The sequence below is a fragment of the Centropristis striata genome, chromosome 5, assembly GCF_030273125.1.
Source record: "Centropristis striata isolate RG_2023a ecotype Rhode Island chromosome 5, C.striata_1.0, whole genome shotgun sequence".
NCBI lineage: Eukaryota > Metazoa > Chordata > Actinopteri > Perciformes > Serranidae > Centropristis > Centropristis striata.
In genome coordinates, this window is record NC_081521.1 from 35068384 (window position 1) to 35086838 (window position 18455).

The 18455-nt window shown below is 39.9% G+C and overlaps 1 protein-coding gene across 1 annotated transcript; it reads left to right on the forward strand.

Annotated features, from left to right (window-relative positions):
• Positions 1-12852: 12852 nt before the first annotated feature.
• On the forward strand, positions 12853-17059 carry LOC131972071 (transmembrane and death domain protein 1-like). Its single transcript, XM_059333823.1, has 5 exons — positions 12853-12973; positions 13368-13559; positions 14997-15116; positions 15964-16116; positions 16702-17059. The coding sequence occupies exons 1-5, from the start codon at positions 12904-12906 to the stop codon at positions 16887-16889; spliced, it is 723 nt and encodes a 240-aa protein (XP_059189806.1). The 5' UTR covers positions 12853-12903; the 3' UTR covers positions 16890-17059.
• Positions 17060-18455: the final 1396 nt, after the last annotated feature.

The following is an 18455-nucleotide window of genomic DNA, read 5'->3' on the forward strand; positions in this document are numbered from 1 at the left end:
CAGCTCCATGAGGGTTAGCTTCAGCTTCGACATCCTAAAACCTACCCAGGTCCACCACCAATCCTTTTAGAGATTATGAGCTTCAGAGTGATAGCCGGGATGTTTCGTTACAAGCAGCTGCTGACCTTTGCCAAAACGTCTTTCTCAGGTTTTCAACACCTATTAGTTAAACTCAAAATTGCTGTTTTCAGATGTTTTGTTTCTTTGTGTTTTGTGGTGTGATGAGCACCAAAAGCAGAGTGTTGTTTAGTTTGATTTTGAGAGAAAGCAAAGCTGATATCTCCAACACTCAGCAATTAGATTGATATATTTATCAATCGAATTAGATTAATCTAATTAGCAATTAGATTGATATATTTATCAATCTAATTGCTAATTGCACTACAGGTAAGAGGAATATACACTACTGTGCAAACGTCTTCGGCAAGTGTGGAAAAAAAGCTGTAAAATATGAAGGCTTTCAAAAATAGAAATGTTAATAGCTTATTTTTTATCAATTAACAACACAGTACTGTATATGTTGTTGTCTTTTAATTGGGGCGAATAGTTCCACCATGCAGCGGCTGGTTGTTGTTGAGGATCATAGAATATCAAGCATATTGTAATCTGTGCAGAATACTACAAGCGTTATTGTCATTTTGTTATTTTCACGCCTATATGCCTATATAATCAGCCCACAATAACACGTTCTCACATGATGTTTTTCCCGCTGCTTTATAAGGCAGCTTTAATTGCCTACAGGTGAGATTGTACTGTGTGTTGGGGAACAGTCTGGCACTATTTCCTGTCTCTGCTTCTGTTCTGTCAGGCCAGTTATGAAAAAAGAATCTTGCTGCTGAATTGTTGCTTTGTGCGGCTTCACAATCACACCGCCTACACGTTTCACACAAATGGTGAGTGTTGATTCAATTAGGAAATTAATAGCTACCACTGCATCTATTACTTATCATTATGTCTCCTTAAAAAAGTGTGGAAATCTATTTCACTGACATTCTGCACTTCGGAACCAGGCAACAGGATTAAAGGAGTGGACACATCGTCAACATTGTGCAAATAGTTTGTGTAACAGCAGGGTGATGGGCAGTTTCTTTCTCTTCGTCCCAATCTTGCTAAGACAGTAAATTACCATTTTTCCCAATGTCTATTCTATAAGCTGTATATAAAGATGGGTGACGTGACAGTCGCATTGGATCTTCTTGTCACCTTTGGAAGGATCTGGCAAAGTTTGTAAGAAGTTTTGAATTTGTTTTGTATTTGCATCTACCAGGATTAAACCTACATGAGACCTTGTGTATTTATAAGTCTACCCTAACCCTAAAGTTACCATCTCCCCTTTAGACGTTAGTTAGTAGTTTTGCTAACTAACCAACAGATCAACAACCATTTTCCTACCAATCCACACTAAACTGAACAAAATGTGAGTTTCTCTGTCGCATGGCAGGGAGCCGGGATTGACAGCCCCATGACTTCCAACCTGAGTTAAGCAGCCAGTTGGGAAAACATCCCCTCCATATACTTTTTAACATTAATATTAAGCCAGAGGGAAGGGGGAAGGACATAAACCATGGCCCTGACTGATCATAGCGCCACAGGGCAGTCTTGTTTTGAACTGCAGTGGGATCCATAATAACACAAACAGATGGGACATGGGCCAAAGTTAAAACAAAACAAAAAAAACTGTACAAATCAAATCTTTGTTTGTTTATTGTCACTTGAAAGAGTTTTTATAATGTGAATGTATGTTCGATTGCTCATTTTTGTAATGAGTTTGGTTATAATTAGTTATTTGATCCTGGGTGTAGAAGCTGTGAATGACTTGGGCTGTGGGGTAGGAGGGGACCCTGACACTGCGGCTACACTAGCTGATCACTACACAGGCCACGTTCAGACTGTCAGCCAAAATCCGATTTTTAGCCCATCCAGATTGGAACTGGATGGCTCTTTAGAAGTCTGAACAGTCACAAATCACATGAAATTCGATTTTTGCAGACCGGATCGAAACCACCTTTGGGAGGTAGTTTCAGATCGCATTTGGACAGATGCGTCTCAGTCTGAACCTCCAAACACTCAGATCGGTTCTGACTTTCCATGACGTCACTCAATGTGGCACGCGTAGCGCCGGCAGCGCGGAGACGAGGTGTCCATCGGCAGCCGCGAGATGTTCTGCACCTCTACTGGACAGTGATAAGGCCAATATACTGAGGTGACCTGCCTCCACGTTTGTTGTTGTTGTTCTTGGCGCCGTCGCAATTATATGACGTCAGACGCTCTGACGCCTGGATTCCACTGGATGCGTAACGGCTGCAGATCCGTCGTCGGAGCCGTTACGCACCCATTATAATCAATGTGTGAGATTCCACCAACTGCAGATCCGCTGCGTAATGAGTCCGACAACGCAGGGCCATCCGACAGCCCTCGCAACACTTGCGCAGAGCTTCTATTTTTGTCGGACGACGGAGTACTACGCATAAATTCAGCACAGAGGAGATCGTTCGGGACAGGAAGTCTTGCACAGACACAAAATAAAACCCCGGTATATTTTCAAAATAAAATACCTAGGGTTCGCTAACGAGGTCGGCCGGCTCGTTAACAAGCCGGCCGACCTCGTTAGCGCTCGTTAAGACGGAGTCGCTGGATTTGTCTCCAGTCATTAACGAGGAGATGTTGATTATCTTCCAGTTATATCAATTGATTAGGCGTGAATTCGCGAGATCTCGTGCGTCCTCGGGACTCTGCTGTCCGCAACAGCTCCGACACAGACGGATCCGGTGGGTGTTGACGGACTGCGTAGATACGCAGCCGTTGCGGACAGACCCCTGTCGGAGTCGTTACGCATCCAGTGGAATCCAGGCGTGACACTGTTACTATAGCAACCTGTCAGATCAGTCAATATTGTGGCCCAGTCTGAACAGAGCCATATCCGATTTGGACACTTGCTAAAAATAGTGTGGACAGTCAGCCCTAAAAATCGGATTTGAGTAGGAATCAGATTTGAATCAGATTCGCCTGCAGTCTGAACGCGGCCTAAATGACCTCTGCAGCAGTTTCTAGGATATTTGGGTTTCATTTAAGTAAAGCGGGAGTAACTAGAACTGGTGGTCTGTGCTCTACTCCTTTAAGTTGTTTTACTATCTGTCAATGGCAATTATTCTGAATCTGATTTAGCATTGGTCCTTTGCTTAAAGATCAGCTTACTATCCTTTTGAGACACAGGATGCAGTATTCAGCAAGAAAGGGCCTCTGACATATTCTCTACCTGCACAATTTGACCAAATAACCTTTACAAAGAGACAAACCGGTGCAGTGAGCACCCCGTCACACCTTGCTCACTTTTTCAGCTGCTTGTTTTGTCTCCGGATTAACATTTCACTATAGAGGCTAAAGAATCTAAATTGGCTCTCAGTGACCCCTTTCAGTCCCCTCAGACAATTTATTGACTTTCTGCATCAAGGTACCCGAACCCTGTGCTCTCAGGTTAGCAGGGGGAAAAAAACAATCAATCCATGTGTGAATCTGTGGATTTTGAAAACAAGGATTCAGGAAATACACCTTGAATAACCTTCGCTTTATTATAAGGGCTGGGAATTAAGGTCTCGAGGCAGCTGCATTGAAGAGTAAAGCTGATGATGAGTGTTGGATATAAGTTATTTCCATAACAGCCAAATTGCACAGTTCAGTTTTTGAAAAACAACATATTCATGGCACACACACACAGGCACACACACAGAAGCCAGAATCCACACCCTAATCACCACCAGACCTTTTGAAGGACAAAATTCCAGCAGTGCGATATTTGACCCAAGAGCTCCATGTCTGGTCTGTTGTGTGACCAGGTTAACTAATGGACTAGCTAATCAAAGGGTGTTGGTCATGTCTCTCTCACCTTTGTCAATGAGTGTTGACCTCTCAACAGCTCCTGCCCCCATTCCCCTCCCACACCTCAGACACAGAAACCCCATACACTCTCATTCAAAACAAACCAGGTCTAATCAGCACCCCCAGCCAGCTGGAATGTCCCCTGTTTCTATAGAAGTGTAGGCTCAGTGAAAGAGCACACAGGTATTCGGAACAGCAAACAAGCCCAGACTCATTCAATGATGAGGCTGCAGGCACCATTATAAAAAAGAAAAAACACGGGAGTGTTTTGGGAGCCTTTGTATTTACAGTCTCACTAAAAGAACACAGTCTTGGCAGAGAAAATGTTGCAAATTCTGCAAAATGTGACTATTAATGCAGCCATAATAAAACAATGCCTCTTATTATAACTTGATGTGTGTAGTCCCCATGGCAACAGAGGGGAGTGATGTGTTTTCTTAATGGTTTGGACACAAGAAAAGGACTTATCTGGTGTGTGTGGTGTGGCGCTCTGCAGTGATGGCACTGACTAGCCACTCACGCTCCAGTAATATTCAGATAAGGCCCAATGTTGCAGCAAAACGAAGCATTTTCAATGATTCCCGCTGCGATGCCATCCCTCCACTGTTATTACTGCACGTTCCATTACACCATGTCAGTGAGAGAAGTACATAAACACAGGGTACTGACAGACCCCCTGTCTCACACATGAATGGGAGAATTATCCAGCTCCCTCCTGCCCCAACACATTCAGTCTGAGAAGCAACTTTTGACATCTTGCACGCACACACACGTTTCTACGCTTTAAAAACTAGTTTTCCAGTATTTTAAAGCATTTACGGTCATAAGTGGCCACTGGAAGATACTGGAGGGCCTTTGACCTCTATCTATAGACTGTATAAAAGAAGTGGACATAAGCTGTGACGTCAAGCTGTTCTCATGAACGGTTTGAATGATTTCTTATGAGAAGTGATGCACTGAAATTGGGTGACGTAGTATAAAAGCCACGTATAGGGCAGGCAGAAGGGATGGTGGACAGATTATTCAACCCGGAGACCTCATGTCCAAACTCATGTCCTGTTATTTACGGTTTTTAATAACCCTCTCCCTGTTCTTTTATATTCTTTTTTTTGTACCAAGCAGTTTTGGTGCCCAAGCCTAACTAATTAGTTCAGTTTGACAAGGGTTAACAACTGTATTAAAACAGCAACCGGTCATATATTGTAGTATATCTTACAAATTCCAGTACAGTACTTCTCATAGGAAATCTAACAAACATGGTCATAACACCTTCCTACAAACACAGTTAAAGCGTACATAGTAATGTAACATAGTGGAGCATTTAGAAGCTTAAAAAGACAGATATTTCTCTCAGGAGCTGGTGAAGACCAAAACAGAGCTAAAAGGAAATGAAAAATAACTCTAAATAAATGCAAATATTGTTCCATAAAGTATCAAAAGTAAGTAAATACTCATTGGGCAGCAGACTAGCCGCATCAGTATTTTATGATTCAAATTTTATTGCTGATGCATTAATGTGTAAACACCAATTTATGTGATTGAGGTGAAGCTTTTGTTGGTATATACAATTTTGATTTTTATAATAACTTAACGATTGCTGTCAAATAACTGTAATGAAGAGAACATGGCCAGTACATAAATAGTTCAGTGAAACTACCTTCAAAACTGCTAACTTTGGAGGTTCTATTTATTCATATGGCGGTTTAATCCATTTTGATGAAGATTGAATGTGAAAAGAATAATTTAAAAAGTGAATTTAAAAAAATGCTGAAATGTTGGACATTCGGGTAATTGCATCTCCTGGCTGCTGCCAATAGTTGAAAATGTGGGATTTGATTTTGATTCAGACTGTATTATTTATTATTTTGTTTTTTTTTTGTTTTTTTTTACAGTGACAGTGATTCTCAATAAGGCCTAATCACATTGCAACACATTTGTCTCGAGCTCACACAAATCATATTCACACAGGGCCTCTGTTATTTTCCGTGAGAGAGACAGCCCATTTGTATTCTGGGTGTGACATCTCGAATCTGCATCCAAATGGGGAATGAAATATTTATGCTGCAAAATGATGGCACTCTTCATTGTCAATTTGCTTGAACATAAAAGTGCATTAGAAGGTAGGTGCATTCCTGCCCAGGCAAGTCAGAACAGAATCAGCCAATGAGGCGTTAGAGAGAAGGAGAAAGAGAGAAAGAGATGAGGGGAGTATCAAGGTAGAAAGACAACCTCTGGGCGGCCTCGGGCTATAGAGCCTGCAGACAAGGCCGACACCCAGGAATCTCACACAAAAACATCCAAATTGCAATAAATGTCAAAGCCTATGAAGCAAATGCTGCCATTTCAAAATGAAAAGCACTTTTATTCCATTATTCAAAGGTGGTAGCAGTTTTTACTTCTGTTCTGAGATACATCTAAACTGCACTGAAGCATGGCTGAACAAGATGCACAACATAAATATTAAGCATAAGATAGCACATACATTAATGTATGCTCATAGTGCAGCATGTTTCATGTTATACATGAATAAACAATAAGCTTATGTAACAGCTGTGATATGTTTATGTACCTGTGTCATTAGAGAACAGATTTCTAAATGAGTGTTATCGCACAACATACTGTAATTTGCATTTTAATGTAGGTGCAGATTGATGCAAATATCTATCGTGATGGAACATTCCTACAACATACAGCAGTTATGCTTTGCATCTTAGAGATTACATTTTCATTAGAAAGATCAGTTATATTTAAAAAGTGTTTTTTTTGCAACCCAGTCGCCAAATAATAGTTGGAATTGTACGTTTTTGCAAACCGCAGATCCATTAAATCTCAAAGTTTCTGAACCGCTGCAACCTGTTCTCATTTCCTACAGTGCTGGTAATTACGCTTTGGGAAAACAAAATAAAAAATTTACCGACATGTTATATCACAGTTTAAAACATGTGGTAAATGTATTTTTTTTTTAAAACGACTAGGTTAAGATTGGGAAAAACTAGTAAAAACTTTCATATGTTCCTACTGGACGCAGTAATGGAGGTTATTTAGAGCATGATTTCAGAATGTGACACAGAAGTTAATAAACAGGTTTACTTAAACCTCCAGAAATATTCACATTGGACCTAAACACTGGCCTTCTGAGTGAAAGTTTGGTGTCTGTCTGACCCATCCAACCACCCTGACCTTCTTCCATTGTGGACTGTGACACTTAGTATACTGCGTCACCAGGCTCAAGCTAAAGGGTGCTAAAACCGTTTCATATCAATGTATGTAAGGTTTACAGAAATGTATGTAGGCCTATGCCACCATTTTTTTCTGGTGATTGGGCTGCTTCCTTTTCTATTACCTGAATGGAACAAGCACAAAGTAGTAGAGACTACCAGGGTCAGCACCTAACACCATAATCCTAACCCAAAACAACTTTGTAGCTCTTTTATTTTGAAATTTAGCTATGGACATTTTAAACCTCAAAGCTGTTAAAGTAATCATTGTTCAGGTATGAATTGAATACAGTCTTGTTACTGTCATGCTTTATGTCAAATAGATTACTGTTTTACCACATTATCACCATTTTTCTTTTATCACAGATCTATAATAATGATATAATAATGGACTTTTTCAGCCATCTGTGGAGGATTACAGTGATGACACTTCCACACTAACTTGTGATTCTACAAATGTGAATTCTGCACTGAAGCTCACATTCCTCACATGTGTGACGTGTTTGAACGAAGCCTGCACTGTGTGTTGCCTTCAGGGAGTGTAGTGCTGAAACGCGGCACCTCTTCATTCAACAAATCTCTCTGTCTGAGGGTCAGCGCTCACCCCAAAACATCTCTGAATTGCTGTGTTTCTTAACCAGTAAAATTGCTTGTTCACTCCAGCAAAAGATAGAGGTGCAGGTGTTTAGAAACATAAGGAACGACTTCACTGCTGACCAACCTGTCATCTTTGACGTATGTCTCCCTCTGAGACAAAATACATGTTTCAGCTTAACAGAACAACCATTTAAAGTCACTTTATTCCAGCTAACAGACCAATCTGGGCTCACCAAAACATCAAGCAAACAGAGAGACATGGAAGATATTATTTTACCGAAGCCTTGGTGAATATAAAACATGTAAAACTGCAATTATGCAAACCAGATCTGATCTGAAGTCATAAACCAGCAGAAATTAAAGCTACTCAGCAAAGCTTGTTAAACACGCAAACACACTTTGTGACCTGCTTGTTGTCATTCCGTGCTTGATGTTCACATTTTTTGCAATACTGTTTTAGCAATATCAATAAAAAAATGTTGTAAACACAAAGCTTTTGGAGGGTAGGAGCTGCTGTTTAACACCAGGGCTTTTGATCTTATCTGAGGCAGCTCCCCAAAAAAACAGCACACACCTTTTGTCAGAGACTTCAAGGAGACATCAGTTGATGCATTTGAAGCACACCGATACATGCTGCCGGAAAGGAAAAATCGAGCTGTAAAATAAAGGAAATTATTTTATGTTTATTTGCATATAAACTAAGCAACAGCATTGGTTGAGGCAGTTCACAGTGTAAAGCAGCATGGCCAGTATAAAAAATGCCCTGCAAAGTCTTCCTCAGCGTGGTTAGTGAGCCAGAAGCAGGGCTGCCTTGGAGCAGAGTGTTTTTAGAGGCTCGTTTTTCAGCTGTCACCTTCCAGAGGTCCAAAAGATTACCTCGAACAAGTCACACTGTCCAGAGCTATCTGGCCCACACAGAACACAGAGGTAAAGCACTGTCTGTCTCCAGAGAACAACAGCTCATAACTCAAAGATATTGGTGTCCTTGTCAGTAAAATCACATATAAAGAAGATTGGGCTCAAATGAATGTGCTCTCGAGAGAAATATCTTGTCAGGTGAGGCTTGGTGCAGCTCTCTATACCTCAGGAATGTGTGGGCGCTGTTCCTCCTCGCCCACCCCCTCCCCCTAACTCTGCCATTGTGAGGGGAAGGAATGCTTTTCAAAAAGTCTGTCCTTTCACATTGAGGGATGTCGGGTGTCGCCCCATTTTTCATTTAAAGCTGAGAGGAGGATATATACCTGCAGCGAGAGAACAAAGCTGCACCGCTCCTTGTTAATAAAATGTATTTATGTAAGTTTGGGGGTTTAAAACAAAGTATCGTACAGATGGCAGTTTAGTTAACTGCACTGTTATTTGGAGTTATTCTGATGATTTATTTCAATGTGGATTAAAGTTATTTCAGAATAATGTTCAGGAGGCTATTTGACTAACTGCAAATGTACCCTTTTTTCATCACAACTGCAAATTATCATTCAAATATTTTTATGAAAATTGGTTGGAAGGGCTTCTGGAATGCTTCGGAGTTGCTGTGGTCTAATGAATAATGTGGTTTACTCTAGAGAGGGAGACAAAAATGAGCAAATTACAGCAGAGACTCATCAAATAATGAACATGAGGCCCTTATTAGATGAATATTACATGAAACGCCTTTATTTCATTTGTAAGTTTATGCCTTCCTTGGAGTCTTCTTTCAAAGCCTTTGAAGTGGGTAAGATGTTGTGTCTGTTATGTTAATAAGATATTTTAGGGGGGAAAATGATGATTTTACTAAAACTGTTATATGATCACAATACTTTTGGGAATACTACCTTTGCTTTGATTTCAGTTTCTGTGTTTATTAGTTCTTTTTCTTCATTCTTGGCAATAAAACCCCGCCACATGGCAGGGTGTGGCGGCTCTAAAATGGGTGGTCCTCCTACTCAGGTGCTTGCATCTGATTGGTCGACACCGTCCTCTGAAATACCAATACCTGACTCAGGTAGAGAAAAAAGTCAGTGAGAAGACAGATCGCACGTTGTCAGCTGTGTCTTCACTCCCTGGTGAAGACTGCTCTGAGAAATTTTGTTGTTGATTTGCATTCACAGACTCACTGGGGAACTAAAGGAGCAAATAAGGTGAGTAATGCATTTTAAGCGAGGTAAGGCATTCATCTATGCACAGAAAGAAGCTTAAAGTCTAATCTTGCAAATACTTGAGACAGTGGATGTGTTTAGAGCTATAACTTATGCCCCCTGTTCGAAAAAAGTACCAGTGGTGAATTTATAAAAAGGATAAAATCACCTGGAGAAATCACATGCTTGGAAGCAGCATTCATATTAAGATTCTGCAGGACCAACAAAGATTTTGGGGCATTGGAGGGGAGCAGTTATGTGTGCATAAAAGAGGAGGACTATCAGAAAGCTTCAGGTGTGTTGAGTTGGTGTTGTCTTTCCCCAGGAGCAGGACTCTGAGGCAGACAGATAGTGAGGCTGGCCCTGGTGTCTGGTGGGCTCCAGGAGGGCTGTGGCAGGCTTGCATCACTGATGACTAAACAGTCATTCAGCTCAGGCCTGTGATAACGTGCCAGAGCTCAGGATTTCAACAGCAGCCTGAAACCCTGGAGCCACAGAGCAGGGCAGGCCTGGTCTCGCTCAGGCTCAAACTTAAACTCAAAAAAAGGGAGAGGCTAACATCCAGCTCCTGCACCGCCACCCCCCTCAAGCTCGGAGGCTTCCTCATAAATCTTACAGTCCCAGTCACCTGCTCTGCACCAGGTTGCAGGGTTCGACCTCCATCCGGCCTCTAGCTCAACATTAAAAATCATCACTTTGGGAAAACTGTATGTAAATGAATCACAATAAAATCAGACGGGAAAGGTTGTTATGTGTTATTCGGGAGATTTGTTTCTTTTATTTTCAGACTCTTTCTGCAAGAATATTCCATGTGTTCTATCCTTCATTCCACCGGAGTCTGTATCTGTATTAAACCAGATTTCAGTGGTGTGAAGTGTAAGAGACATGGGGATACTGCTTCACAAGCTAACACAATACCAGAAGGCACCCAATTGAAAAGTCAAAGAAGTAACTCAATTTGTTCCATTTTTCTTCTTTATTTTTTGTTCCAACCACCTTTTTTTCACAGGATGATATATGGTACTGTATGTTTGACTTTATAATTCCTGCAACATATGGTCCAAAATATATATGTGCATGTATTTTGATCAATAACTGTAATGAGCAACTCACTAATATGAATAAACATCCTGACCTTGTGCCCAGTTTTTCTTTCTTTCAACATCTCAAATCCTTACAGAGCCATTATACCACCCACACCCAACTTACTGTGGTTGTCAGCCCCAGAGCATGGGTTTTTTTTTTTTTCATTAGCCAGCATGGAGAATTTGAGACTCAGCCCACACAAACAACCTTTACTGTTTGGCAAATGAAGCTTATTAACAATTTAAAACATGCCCTCGCTGAAGCCCACACAATAATGTCATTAAACATGTTTCTCCCTGCTAGAGAGATGCATCTTAAGCACTCAAAGCACACGTCTCTCCAGTAGTGCACATCAGGGTTGGACGGATATAATAGTCTTTACTTTTCCATACCTCCATTTCATGTTAAACTCCACAATACATGCATCACATACTTTGCATTGCAAGTGATACAGAGTGCACATAGGCTTTGTAGGTTTTGTAATACTAACTGCAGGGTTTTTTTTTTCTTGATAAAGCCTAAAAGTTCAATCGAATTTTAAACAAGACAAAGCATTGCAAAGTCTGGATGTTTGTGAACTTCACTGCCGGGATCTGTCTTGTTTTTTATTTCCTGACAATCAATCTCCTGCAGACTTTTTAAGATGTGAAATAATAATATTAACACCACAGAGCAAAGCAAGATGTTTTTGGCCTTTGGTTAAGCATGTGAATACACTCACATAAATATAAAAGCACCCTCCCGTTCTCAATGGCATGGAATGGATTTCTCCCCCCCAGTGGCCTCTAAATGTATTTTCGTTACTTAATAATGTCAGGCTTTTAAGTGCATGGCTACAAGCAATGTTAGTCTCTCAGACAAAACACAAACAGTAGAGACAATGTGCACGCTGAGATACAAGAAGATGAGCTCATACAGTACGTTGTGTGGTCTGGTTAACTTAACTCAGTGGTAAAACAACTGTCACCTACAACCAAACCAAAAAAGCTGAGATCCTGTGTAAAAGATACATATAAATGTACGTATATTGATAAAACAAAAGATGATCAGTTCAAACAGAAAATATACTGTCTGTGTAAAGTTTTCTATTGAATATATGTCTCAAAAGATTAGCAAATTATCACATTCTGGGGTTTTTTATGTTTTAGATAACTTCCTAACTGTTTTGTAATTGGATTTGCGGAATAATTAGCAAAATATATCACATACATAAAGTACATTCTATTTCATAATTATCTCACAATATTGACATTTTTGACGTTTTCTATAGTTGTAAATTGAATATACATAAGCAGTTTGAAACATTGTTCTTTTGCTCTTGCACATTACTAGTTCTTACAGGATTTTTTTTAAATTGTTGACATTTTATAGAAGGGTGTCGAGATATAGCACTATAGATGACAACCGTGATATTAAAAAAATGAAATATGGATATAATGTTAATAATACACATATGATTCTTTTGTTAAAATAATCAAGCACCTCATAAATATTTTTTGTTTTCACTTTGTCTCCCTCTCCCAGTTATGTTTACAGACTCTTTGTCCACCAATAGAGACAAAATGCACAAAATCTAAGTTAAAGATAAATTTGATCAATGATGTATGACAATAATGATATACATTATTGTCATTTCTTTCCTTTAAGAAACCCCAAAACAAATATCAATGGATGTTACAATTATATTTTCACTGTTAATAATTTTTGCCACAATAATCTATCTTTGGCCACTTTACTAATCAAAATATTGTTGAAATAATTAGTAAGGAAAATTGCTATTGATAATTGTTGTAACCCTCCAGTAAATTATCTGATAATTTAATGTATCTATAAACACATTCTCAGTAGTATTAATATATTTAGCATGGTGTTTCACTGTTCCAAAAAAGGACATAGAATGCTACTCATACTGTTTACAATTCAACACATTCTAGATCATTTGCGAGTTTTGAAAGTAAACTTATTATCACATTGTTAGCTGCACATTTTCACTCTCTACTACTTCAGCTGCCATGGAAGTCTGGAAATTGTATCCCTGCTTCATCTTTCTCTTCCTGAGTTCAACACTGGGAGAGGACACAGGTGAGAGCTAATGTTCCTACTGCAGGTGCGGTTACATCAGCAGACAGCACGTTATAAAGATTCAACTGAAGATTCTCACAGTGAGACTGAAATTGCTGATTGCTCTGTTCTCTGTTAGTGAAATGTTGATTATTCAGTTTCTATTTTGAGCAGCTGAGGAGGGTAATATGACAGTTTCATGCCACACAGGCACGACTTGCTAATTGGAAGCACGAGCGTACTGCAGAAATGTTGTGAAGTGTCAGCATTATGCTTCATTAACTGGAATTTACACTGTTCTGTATGGTCATGCCTTCATGTGACGGTTGAGTACAAGCTGTAGTCCTATTGCCTGTTGGCTAAACTGGTGTTCCTACATGACTTATTGTAATTAATGTGTCCTGTGGCTGTTTAGTGGCAGAAGACATCGGTGTCCATCAGCTGGAGCGTTTAGTGGACTTGCTGACGTCTACGGAGTGTGAGGACCTTTTGTTCGCCCTCTCTCACCCAGAGGAAAACATCTTCCAGCACCTCGAGCGCCTCTCACCAGAAAGAAATAAACTAGATCTTAAGCCTCGAGCCAAGAGAGACACCTCTTCTGCTGCAGGTCAGTACTCCTCATCATCTGAAACACACCTTTTGGTACTTTAAACCACAGAATCACAGATCTGTAATGTGTTCATTATAAACAGGGATGGAAAGAGTACTAAAATACTCTCAGGAATAACGCGATATGTGCAATAATAATAATAATGTGCAGCCATGTATGTATTTTGTTTTATTTTCAGATCTTTGTAACTTCCCCGTCTGAATCTTAACCTGCTGTGGCGACTGAATTTCCCTTCTATGGAATAAATAAAGTCTTATCTTACTACTTCTAATAGAATATTTTGTTATGCAGTACTGTTACTTCAGAGACTTTTAACTCTAGTAGCCCCAAATTAAAATCACTTGTCTAAAAATGAATAAATTAAGAAATTTGCTTACTTCTGTAGGAGTAAACGATACTGTATGAAGCCACATTTTAAATTGTACATATATATATATATATATACATACACATATAAGGTGATAGGACCGTAGAAATAAGAGTAGAAGAGACAATCCCTTTCAAATCAACATAGCAGGATGGTCAAAGAAGCCATTTTTTATGTCTACCATTGCCACTACAACCTGTGATCTCCCTCATTTCCCTGTAAACTTTCCTAAAGCTCATAAGCTAGCTAACTAGCTGGTCAACTGCTAGTTAGTTAGCTAGCTACCTAGCTTGCTTGCTAATTCCACCATGATAGCGGGCTGGTTTCCTCCAACTCACTCCTCACTGGGAAGAGAACAGACGGCAGCGCAAGCCAGCGAAGACTAACTCTACAGCCCATAATAACTAGCAACAATCACAACTTTGTTATCTACCAGCCAAATAAATAAAGCTATTTCTATGATTAAATCAGTGATTAAAATAGATGCAACTTCTTCTTTAACCACTGTACTGTACTGTATTGTACTGCCAAACCATAACTAGGGAAGAAAAAGTAGCTAATAGAAAATTATATTAAACAAAAGTTATTTTAAAGGCATTTTAGTTCAGTAAAATAACTTGTGTAAAAGTAGGTCAGTTAAAATGTACTTTTGAAATATTACATTTTAGTACAAAACTTATTTTTGAGAGGCAATATTTTACTATAAAGATAATTACTAAAGACCGACTGTTTTTGTCTAACTGACGCCTCATATTCGCTTCAGCTGAACTCTGGAAGAGGAATGTGGATTCTGACACCATCACTTACACTGAGATTTAGATTTCTACAAGGGCCAGTATAATAGCTAATAGAAAAGAATTACATTGATAAAATAAATCTGTAAATCTTACATATGCACAAGTATTGTTTTAAGAGTTACATGCTACACGCTGTAATAAGGAAGAAATGAAGCCCACCCTGAGACCTGTCTGTTTCTCACACGTCCAGCTGAGCTTGGGGAGTTTCTGGCAGCAATCTGACAGTCAGAGACCTGCCTGTCTGAGGGCCATATGTTTTGTGTTTACTAGATAGTGAGGCGCAGTGCCGGACAGCCCTGACAGACTGGCTGCTGAGGTACGGTGAGCAGACATACTACGACAGGCTTTCACGTGCCTTGCAGCACATCGGCAGGACAGACATTGCCATCGGTGAGAAACAAATACAAACAGAAAGAACACTGAACACATTTCTTTCTTCTTCTTTGTTAATATAATAATATTTCTGTGTGGTGCCACTATGGTAATGGGTTTCAAATTAGAATAGTTCACTTTTCATGTACAGTGTTGTCTCAGCATGTCCCTTGACAAATAGAAATTGGAACAAAACCTCATTCGGGTACGTGGCGGTGTATTTTCAAAAATGGTTTTATTTTGGTCAAGAAGGCCTCCTCAGGACTATAACAACAGTGTGTAATTGCTTCATTACTTTGAGATTTGTTTTAATTGGAACTTCAAAAGTGGCATATTTTGCACACTGCCAGTCTCTGGCATGTGTTGCAGTCCAGTGTGCACACAACTCCACAGCCGAGTGGCGTTGGATAGAAGGAGGTGTAAATGATCTGACAGAGGACTCAGTGGAGCTGACACCAGCCACAGAACAAACCATCTGCTCCTTTCATCAGTAGCTTTGCAGTAAAAAAAAAAAAAAAGAAGACAAGGAGAGGATAGGAAGAGATGTGTTATAAGACATGGGCGGGGGTAGTGGTGGCTTTGATGAAAAAGACTATGTAGATGCAGAATGCAGCAATTATTGTACACTTGATTGCAGTTCTGAAGGGATCTTGTCATACGTACAAACTTGAGTGGTTCATTTTGTCTTACTCTGAACCTAAGGACAACAGTTGTTCCCCTGCCAGAACTAATTATGTTCAGGCCGAGAAAACAACAATCAAATTCAAATGTACAGTCTTTTATAGGAAGAATAACATATATTTTTAGCATCTGAAGTGACAGAGGGATGATTTTATGTTGGTGTTTTTTTTGTTTTTTTTTACAGAAGTGGGGAAGAACATCAACCAGGACAAAGCGTTGAGTCTGAAACGCTACGTTGAAGACTATCACAAATATGTCAAGTCTTTAAACTTCCCACAGGTACAATCAGACTCAAAGGGACAACAGCATGAAAAACAGAGGGTCAGGAAGAGAAGAGGTAATTTTTCATAGAGTGTGGAAGAGTAACATCAGTTTGGCGCACTATAAAATAGAATGAGTGGTGGAGAACCAAGTCATATTTTTTCTCGTGTTATCAAGATTTCTAGATGGCACTCAAAAGCAATGTCTCTTTCAACAAATCATGACCCGGTCACTCAAGATAATCCACAGACCTTGTTGTCAGAAAGAAAATGGTTACGACATGAATTTGCTCATAACAAAGTTGGTGGCAGATATCTCTGTGACTGATATCTCACTCAGCTATTGATGTCAAGAGGAGAATTTTAGGTTATCCCTCTGGAGACTGTGTGCTGAACCCTGAATCTATTAGGGAGTTTCGATGAGATGCTGGATTAGATTTTGTGGCCGTGGGCACGCTTCCAACTCATTACTCCTCAACATCAACACTCTCACTATATGAGAATTTCCCAGGACACCTAAAAATTCAAAAATGTAATTATCACCTGTCTGTTTTTTTTCTATTCTCCCAGGTACTTAATTCAAGTTCAAACTTGACTAAATGCTCCCACAGTCCTTTGAGATGGTTAGTGTATCTGTCCTGTTTGTTCTGTGTGTGTGTCAGTAAGGGATCTGACATGGTCTGACCTGGACCTGATCGTGGTGCGGTCTCCTGTTCCTCCATACCAGAGGGGGCCTCTGGATGTAGCTCTGCCGCTTTTGTATGGCATCCTGCTGGGCTTCGGAGGAACCTTGCTGGCAGGCGTCTCTATACTTCTTATCATCATACACATCTCTCGTAGAAACCAGTAGAGTTGCCACCCTGGAGTCACCAGCATGGAGATGTAACGTTGGAAGAGTCACCTTCTGCAAAACAGGCAACTTGGGGGTTAAAACTGTCTAAAGAAGAATTAAAAATCAAGTTTGGATCACGTTTAATATTTAGAATGTACAACTGGTATCCATATATAAATAAAGACAAAAAAATACCTTCTGTTTGTTTTTCAGATGCTCTTTTATGGAAGATTTAAAATGCCAAAATCGTCCAATCTTTTTGTCCACAATAATCAGCAGAGCCAGCACAGAAACTCAATATCGATTCCACCACACCACAACTAATTATGACAAATATGACAAGAATAACGCCGTTTCAGATAAAGTAATTATCCATGCTGTGTATTGCGAGACTGGTAAGCATTATTGTCTTGCCAGTGGGTAGATGACTAGTGGTGTGACAGATGCGCTGGAACCCAGCCCTCACACCAAAGGTTGTTCCGGTGTTACTGTGATACTGATGCCACTTTCCATTTCCCCTCCCAGTGACGGCAACGTGCCCGTCTGGCATCGAAGAACAACTAATTATCCAGCCTGGCGCCTGCTTCCCTCGGAGCCTGCCGATACCTCCACAGGCAATCCAAAAGACTAATAACAATGACAATGCTAGCAGACAATGGAGCACTCTTGGTTGTGATGGCAGCTTCTGGCGGGTGACAGAAGCCAAATAGAAAACACAGAGATATATTTTTTCTGAACGTGTGAAGTAGCGAGGATTGTTAGCAAGCTGCAATAATTTGATATGCGAGATGCTGCAGCGAAGTAGGCTCATAAAACTGGCACCAAAAACCAAAGAGAATTAAAAATATCAAATTATAAGATTCAAATTAACTTTATTAACATGTCCGGGCTTTAATTAAGAAAACCATTTGCTCACAACGAGGTTATTTCCACATACTCTGCAGAGGATGTTTCATAATAGCAAGACAGAAAACATGCGTGTGGCTCTGGGGTGCTTTCTAGCTTCTTGTTCCCAGTTTCTTACGCTATCCCTACTTTCTTCTTCGTAATTGAACTAATTACTTCATTATACAAATCTGGCCTAATGTGCTTCAGGAGGCAGACAGCTTAGATTAACAGTGGCGCTAAGCAGCAATTACAGACAATTAGTTCATAAATCAACATTTAAACAAATTATAGTGCCAAGCTGAACTGTATGAGCAACGCTCGAAAAGGCCAAAAGGGCATTCGAGTTTTGACTTATTTCCTAAATAATGACCTTAATTAACTGACACAAACTGCAAGTTCTTCTTCTATATTCATGCTCTATTTAATTAATATGCATAAACAAATGCAAACGACTAGATATTTGGCATGTATAGCAAAGCCCGTAACATACAACGATAACATTTCTAATGAGAGTTTGTCTTTCTCACCATGTGTCTTTAGGACAACATGTTTCACCTTCATTACTAAGCTTCCCAGGTGGCACGGCAGAACTCTTCACAACAAAACTTCCTCTGTCCTTCAGTTTTCCCCTGCTGGCTGTTAGGATCCCACAGGTGCTGACTATGACAGGTTCACCTGCTGTGGGCTCACCTGTAT

Bases quoted from the DNA above. Each gene is read 5' to 3' on its own strand.
- LOC131972071 (XM_059333823.1), top strand. From the start codon at position 12,904: ATGGAAGTCTGGAAATTGTATCCCTGCTTCATCTTTCTCTTCCTGAGT. The intron at 13,560-14,996 runs GTCAGTACTCCT...TGTGTTTACTAG, and splicing joins AGACACCTCTTCTGCTGCAG to ATAGTGAGGCGCAGTGCCGG. The intron at 15,117-15,963 runs GTGAGAAACAAA...TTTTTTTTACAG, and splicing joins CAGGACAGACATTGCCATCG to AAGTGGGGAAGAACATCAAC.